At 35.1% G+C, this 7457-nt stretch overlaps 1 protein-coding gene across 4 annotated transcripts; it reads left to right on the plus strand.

Annotated features, from left to right (window-relative positions):
• The first annotated feature begins 234 nt into the window (after positions 1-234).
• LOC112796823 (B3 domain-containing transcription factor ABI3) lies at positions 235-6569 on the plus strand. Of its 4 annotated transcripts, none has more exons than XR_003199405.3 (6): positions 235-3266; positions 3658-3772; positions 4417-4517; positions 4656-4708; positions 5693-5769; positions 5984-6001. XR_003199405.3 is itself a non-coding variant. In XM_025839458.3 (6 exons), the coding sequence occupies exons 1-6, from the start codon at positions 1341-1343 to the stop codon at positions 6155-6157; spliced, it is 2424 nt and encodes an 807-aa protein (XP_025695243.1). In that variant the 5' UTR covers positions 266-1340; the 3' UTR covers positions 6158-6569. The 4 variants fall into 4 exon arrangements, 2 of the variants coding, with proteins under 2 accessions (XP_025695243.1, XP_025695244.1); XR_011881141.1 differs by having other exon boundaries at positions 249-3266; positions 4662-4708; positions 5984-6007; XM_025839458.3 differs by having other exon boundaries at positions 266-3266; positions 3680-3772; positions 5984-6569.
• The last annotated feature ends 888 nt before the right edge of the window (positions 6570-7457 follow it).

The following is a 7457-nucleotide window of genomic DNA, read 5'->3' on the forward strand; positions in this document are numbered from 1 at the left end:
GGAACGTATGTATGGCTGCAGGCACAAATTCCGGAGGGAGAGCGCCTCAACAAAACAAGCGGCAACTCTAAAACCCAAAACTGCCTTTCTCTCTCTCTAAAAACCACCAAACCAACCTCTGTCTCTGTCTCTCTCTTCACTTCATTTGTTTTTAGCTTAGGGAGAAAACGGAAAACCATCATTTGAACTTATCTAAGAAAGAGAAAAGTCAGATAAATTTAATTCAATTTAATTTAATTTAAATAAAAAAGAAAAGGTTTGGACAATATTAAAAGTGAAACTTCCCAGAACAAACCAGAATACACACATCGGTGGTGGAATCATCATAAGGGTTATTAAAGGTTTCAAGAGTCAATTTAAAGCATGTGCCTTGTCTCAGAAAAAAATGGTCATGTTCTTATTAACCCTTTTTTGATTGGCTTCCTGGGTTTGTTGAAGAAACTCTCCTACTCTCTCTCTCTCACTCTTTTGTAACATTCATCACTCACATACGTCTCTTTTTTTGTTGAATTTAATGTGTTTTCTTTCATCTTGTAATAAGTTGTATCCACCATAAATAGATATAGAAGTTCTTTTTCAAGTTTTTTGTGTTTTCTGCTATACTATTCCTTCATTTTCTCTGCGATGTGAGTTTGAGTTGCATGTGTATGTGTTCTTCTGCTGTTGTAGAAGAATTTTACTTAGTTGTTAAAGAGTTCTGATAGCGAAACACACAATTGAGAATAAATATTAATTAAGAAGATATTTTTACAAAGAAAGTCGCTTTCTTTGAAGGTAACAGAAAGGGTTCGTTTTTGTGATGGTCTTCAATTACTATATTATTTCTTTTTATGTTATATATAGCCAACTTGATATCCCACCTTGTGGATTGTGTTGATGTATAGAAATAGAAGAACCAGATGCTTTATGTTGCTTCTCTTCATAGGATTTTGAAAGCAAAAGCGGGCCCTTATCTTCTTTGCTTCCTTAACTAGAAACAACACTATACTACACCAGATCTCTTCCCATGTCTTGCACTTATCCGTACACAGAGGCAAAGAAAAAAGAGAAAGAATTAATTAAATAAAAATATCAATCTCTCTCCCTCCCTTCATACCATACCATACACCTTTTTTATCCATTTTTTTCTTTGTCTTTCTCTCTCCCTATATATATATATATATTATATTTCCCTTACCCTAAGCATACAACACACAATAACAAGCCATCATAACTCAAAGATCTTCAAGTTTAACCTTTTTTTGTGTAGTTTAAATTTCTTCTTAGTCCTTTTCTTTTTTCCCCCTTTTTTTTCTCCTTCACAAAGATCTAGTTTTCTTGAAGTGCTCTCTTTTAATGAAATGGAGTGTGAAGTGGGAGTTCAAGGTTTGGATCTGCATGCAAAGGTGGCAAAAACGGAAACAGTAGACCCTATTCTTGGTTTTGGAGCCATGAATCATCATCACCACAACAATCATCATCATCATGATGCAGAGATTTATGCAGATGCTGATGATGCAGATAAAGATTTGTGGCTCAACACAACAACAGAACAAGAAGATTTACTTGTTGGGGATGTGAAAACAGATGCATCTATGTTCTACGACCAATTCCCTCCTCTCCCTGATTTCCCATGCATGTCTTCATCATCGTCTTCGTCTTCAACTCCAACACTTCCATTGAAGAATCTAGCATGCTCAACCACCTCGACCACAACGGCTACCGCAGCAACCTCTTCGTCTTCGTCGTCTGCTTCTTCTTGGGCAGTTCTGAAGCCAGAAGCGGAGGATAATAACAACGGAGAGTGGAACTGCAGTAATAAACAGCAACTTTACATGCAACATCATGATCCACTGGACGCAACGGGAGCGTTGTCCTCAACAGCTTCCATGGAGATTTCACAGCCAAAGTTTCCGGATCAAGATGGATTTGACGGTGTTGTTGGTGAGGTTGATTGCATGGATGATGTGATGGACACTTTTGGGTACATGGAGCTTCTAGAAGCCAACGAGTTCTTTGACCCTTCGTCTATCTTCCAAGGCGAAGAGAATCCCTTAGCGGAATTCACACAAGAGGATCAGGTTTTGCCACAGCAAGAAGAACAACAGAAGCAAGAAAAACCTGCAGTAGTTCATAATCAAAATGATCTTGTTGTTCTTAGACCACAGCAAGAAGCAGTAGTGGAAGGTGTTAGTAACAATAATTATGAACAGCTTCTTGGGTTGTGCGAAGCCAGTAACAATAACGATGTAGAGATCCAAGCAGATGCTGGTGGTGGTGGTGCAATTGCGGATGATGAAATGAGTATGGTGTTCCTGGAATGGCTGAAGTCGAACAAGGATAGCGTATCCGCGAGCGATTTGAGGAGCGTGAAGCTTAAGAAATCCACAATAGAGAGTGCTGCTAAGCGATTGGGCGGTGGAAAAGAAGCTATGAAGCAATTGTTGAAGCTGATTCTTGAATGGGTTCAAACCAGCCACCTTCAGAGTAAAAGGCGCAAGGAAAATAATAACGATAACGCAGTGTCAAACCCTTTCACGGAACAGTTTCAAAATCCAATTCATCAAAACCAGAACAACGCAAATGCTTCGAGTTCTTTTGTCATTGAACCAAACACATGTTTCACCCAGCAGCAACCATGGATGGATCAAGCACCTCTAATGGCAGCCGCTCCTCCGCCTCAGTTTCAGCCTCAGCCGCAATTTCAACAACCCATGGTTGGGTATGTTGGCGACCCTTACACAAACGCTGCTTCTGCAAACACCATGAATGGCAGCAATAATTTTCAGGCTGGTAATGAATACCATATGCTGGAATCGGCGAACTCATGGCCTCCTTCTCAATACACTGTTACTGCTTACTATACCCAGCCATTTGGGGACCATTGTTTTCAACCTCCGGCGGCGGGTGGCTTCGGTAACCAGTACCCTTATCAGTTTTTCCATGGACATGGTGATGGATTGATGAGATTAGGACCCTCAGCTACAAAAGAAGCGAGGAAGAAGCGGATGGCGAGGCAGAGAAGGCTTTCCTCTCATTCTAGGCATCATATTAATCTACAGAGTCAGGGTTCTGATCCAAATGCAAGATTGGGTGTTGGTGGTGAAAATTGCACTGGTGTTGTATCTGCAGCTCCGGCTAATTGGGTGTATTGGCCAACTATGGCTGGTGCTGTTGCTTCCGTTGCGCCCGTGGCTCCCGCGGAACCGTCGGCTGTGGTGGATAAACCTGCCATGCAGACACAGAATTATCATCATCAGGGTCGGCTCTCATCTGATAGGAGACAGGTTGGTGGATCTTATTAGTCCTTACTAATATTTTGATTTGCATTGGTAAGTTAATCTTATATGTTGTGTGGTTAATGTACGACCTATGAGTGTGTGTAAGAATGTCGTTTGATGCCTATGATATATCATATTAATGTTGACTAGTTTTTTCAATTTGGTTAATGAGTGATTAATGATGATGTAGCTTGTTTTGGTTTTGTATCATTTTCCGTGTATTTTTTAGAAGACCAGGGGGATTTAGTGTTTTGATTTACAAAATGTCTGGGAAAGAATAGAAATCAGCTAAAAGTTACTATATTTTGCTTTATTAATTATCACAGAAATAAATGAGTAATATTAAATATAATAAGTCTGAATTATAGATGATATAGGCATTGCTGATTGATTATAGATGTTACATGTTTCATTCGTAGGGTTGGAAGTCGGAGAAGAACTTACGATTCCTTTTACAAAAGGTGTTGAAGCAAAGCGATGTTGGAAGTCTGGGAAGAATTGTTCTACCAAAAGTAATCATTCATTCCTTTTTTTTTACCCTGGAGTGTTTAGTAACGAGAGAACTATTAGTAATAAATTTTGTTACTTTTGGTTTTATTTAATGTACTCTACAAAAAATAAGTGTTAAATAAGGTAACTTTAGGCTGTTTGGATGAATTGTTTCTTTTTTCTCACCAGCATTATTGTTTTTATCCTTTTAGATTTCTTTTATTAAATCCTTGCTCTTTGATCATTATACTCCAATTCACAAATAGTGCAAGGTATTTTGTTAAAAATAAATACAAATATTGAGAAATCCATAATTATACAAATAAATAAATTGTTTAGACTAATTTAGCCTTTGATTTTGTTAGATGAAAATATTCCGTAACAAAAAAATTAGCCAAAATCAATAAGAACATGCCTTATTTAGCATTCTTAAAAGAAAATACTAAAACATTCTTAAACAAATCAAATGACTTGTATTATTGGACAAAGTTTTGGGTAAGTTATTTATATTATTGGATCGAAGAAACATACTGTTTATCTTAAAGAAATATCCCATTCATATGTAATAATTTCATGTGCAATCTGATTGTGTAAACAAATTTAAATATCCCATATGTATGATGTAATAATTTGATTTCTCATTTGGTTGTGTGAAAAATGTAATCAGAAAGAGGCAGAAACACATCTACCAGAACTAGAGGCAAGGGATGGAATCACCATAACAATGGAAGATATTGGCACCTCTCGTGTTTGGAATATGCGCTATAGGTATTCCGAGACTTCATTGTCTAATTTTGACATTTCATTTGTCTTGGTTTAAGGATTTTCCTTTCTGCTTGCTTGTTTTTATCTTTATGATTCATTGAAACTAAATTTTCTCTTTTCTTGAATTGTTTCTTCTTGGAGCATCAGATACTGGCCAAACAATAAAAGCAGGATGTATTTGCTAGAGAACACAGGTTGGTTCCATTTCAATGATTTTGGCTTATACTTGCTAATATTCTTTTTTTTTTTTATTGGCTTTCAGTTGTCATCCTTTTTGTTTGGTAATTAGAAACTTTAATTTATTTTTAACATTGCTGGGTGTTTGAATTTATAGAGAGAAAAAAAAGGCAAATATAGTGAAAATAATAAAATTTACTTTTAATAAAAAATTCAAAAAACAGAATATTAAACAAGTATAAAGTAAATTTACAACGAGAAAGTATAGGGAGGGAACAAATGGAATATTTGTACAATGTGTACAATGGAGGTTTAGGGAGTATTAGAGATGTAACCATTAGTGTTACCTTTTCCCATCAACGTAGGATTTTGGGATGAGTGGTATCATGACATGGTATTAGACGAATTTTTTTCGTAGGATCTTGGATGTTACGTAGCTTCGAATGTATATATATAGTATATATGAATGTTTATATGATGAGTTAATGAAATTTCTACCAATAAATACTTAGCTCCCTAATTAAATTGTTTCGTCATTATCATTGATGGTGGTGTCGCCCAAGCAAAGGCAGTCCTAATGATTTATATACATGTTTTCTCCGAGTCAACTTTTAATTAGTCAATATTAGGATTTAGGTTTAAGGATTTATATTTGGTAGAAACTTAGCTGTAGTCGGATTCACGTGAAGTTGATACCTGAGAGCCATTAGATGATTTAACTTATTTGATTAAATTTTTATCTAACGATTCTCAGATATTAACCTGTGAAGATATCAGGTGAAGTCGATTTCACATAAGTTTTCACCTTCATATTTTGGAGTCTAGAATTTAACGTAACTGACGGAATAAGAAAGTCTGGCAGCATTTTCTTTTTCTACTTTTCCCTTCTTGGTTTTCCCTTAGTTTTCACATTGTCAGGATAGTTCCCACGATTTTCACACTTTAAAGTAAGTCCTCGTTACTAGCTATTAGGGTTTTAATGTATTCATTAAATTTTTCAGGTGACTTTGTTAAAGCCAATGGACTCCAAGAGGGAGATTTCATAGTGATATATTCAGATGTGAAGTGTGGAAAATTTGTAAGACCCTCCTCTTGGTCAATAATTTTTATAGATTTTGTTTCTAATCCAATTGCGTAGATTGATGTCTGAAATATATATATATATATATATATATATATATATATATATATATATATTGAATCATGGTGCCAATAATTATTTTCTTGAAGAAAGCTGATATATAATTTAATTGATGGGGAATATCAATGATAATAAAAAGTTTTGCTAACAGATGATAAGAGGAGTTAAAGTAAGGCAACAAGAAGGGGCGAAAGCAGAGGGCAAGAAAACAGGAAAATCTCATAAAAAACAGCATGGGAACAATGCGGTGCCTACAGCTGGTGCACCTTATACGAATGCCACGTCATCATCCAGTCAGCAAGAAAATGAAAAAGAGAGTATATAATAATAATAATATAATAATAATATTATAATTATAGTGTAGTAGAATAAAAGCGACTACTCTGAATACCATGCACATCATCAGTTCAGTTTTCCTTCATGCACGAACGAAGCTTGGATAGCCAAAGCAACGGTTGAGATTCTTTTGTGGTTGATTTTTGTGAATTTTTTACCCTAAGATGTCTCTGGCCCTAGTAGTTTTTTCCTGTCCTATTTCTCGAGTGCATAAATGAAAACCGCTGCACAGTGCCCACAGATTTGTTCTGGATTTTGGGCATATATGTATGTGCTATGTGGTGTCCATTTACTATGTGAAGTTGTATTTTGTTTTGGTGTGATGGTGATGTATATGTATCGAATTCGAGAAGATTGTATGACTTCCATTTATTTATAACTTTTATTGGGATAATTTACAATTTAAGTTGCATACAAAATGAATAGTGCTTTTTGTATATGATTGTGTCATTTAAACGGGGAAATTAAATTTGTATAAGATTTTTTTTATATATTTTTTAAATTAAATATTAATATTAACTTTTTGAAACAGCTTAGGTACCAAAGCAATTACCCTTCTTGGTTTTATGTGGAATAATACAGGCAGTGTTCTACTTTAGGCTGTGTTTGGTTGTGTCTCTTTGGTAGCGTTTGTTTTGTAATACTGGGACAGAGACCGAGAGACTGAAATATAGTATCATGTTTGTTGGTTCAGAGACTGGTACTAAAATTTCTGTCTCTATCTTTAAAATTTCAGTATTTTAGTACTTTCAAAATATAGGGATACAGGGGATTGATATTTTTAGAAACAGAGACTGAAACTTTAATAATATTTTATACTTAAAATGCTCTCATTTTAATTAATTAATTCCAATTTTATCTTTTGTGCAAATTAAATTAGAGTTTTATTCTTGTTTCAATTTTTGTCTCTCAATCTCAGTCTTTCAATATCTGTCTTTCCACCAAACGCTACCTTTAAGACATGGATGGACATGGCCACACGATACAGGCTATAGAGACACTAAATATATGTACTAAATATATGTACCATTAAATAAGTGAGGCACATACGTTATTTATGAGATATTAATTTTTTACACTTTTATCTCTTACTTATAATTTTAAATTTATCCTCTCAAATTCATGTTCACTACAAAAAAAAAAGGCCTATGGTAACCATAGCTAGTAAAAATGGTGACCATAGATCTATGGTCATGTTTTGGATCTATGGTCAAGATTTTTTACCGTGGCCTATTTTCTCGTGGTCATAGGTTTATGGTCACGGTTGTTTGATCTATGGTTACGATTTC

Source organism: Arachis hypogaea, chromosome 4 (genome assembly GCF_003086295.3).
Source record: "Arachis hypogaea cultivar Tifrunner chromosome 4, arahy.Tifrunner.gnm2.J5K5, whole genome shotgun sequence".
NCBI lineage: Eukaryota > Viridiplantae > Streptophyta > Magnoliopsida > Fabales > Fabaceae > Arachis > Arachis hypogaea.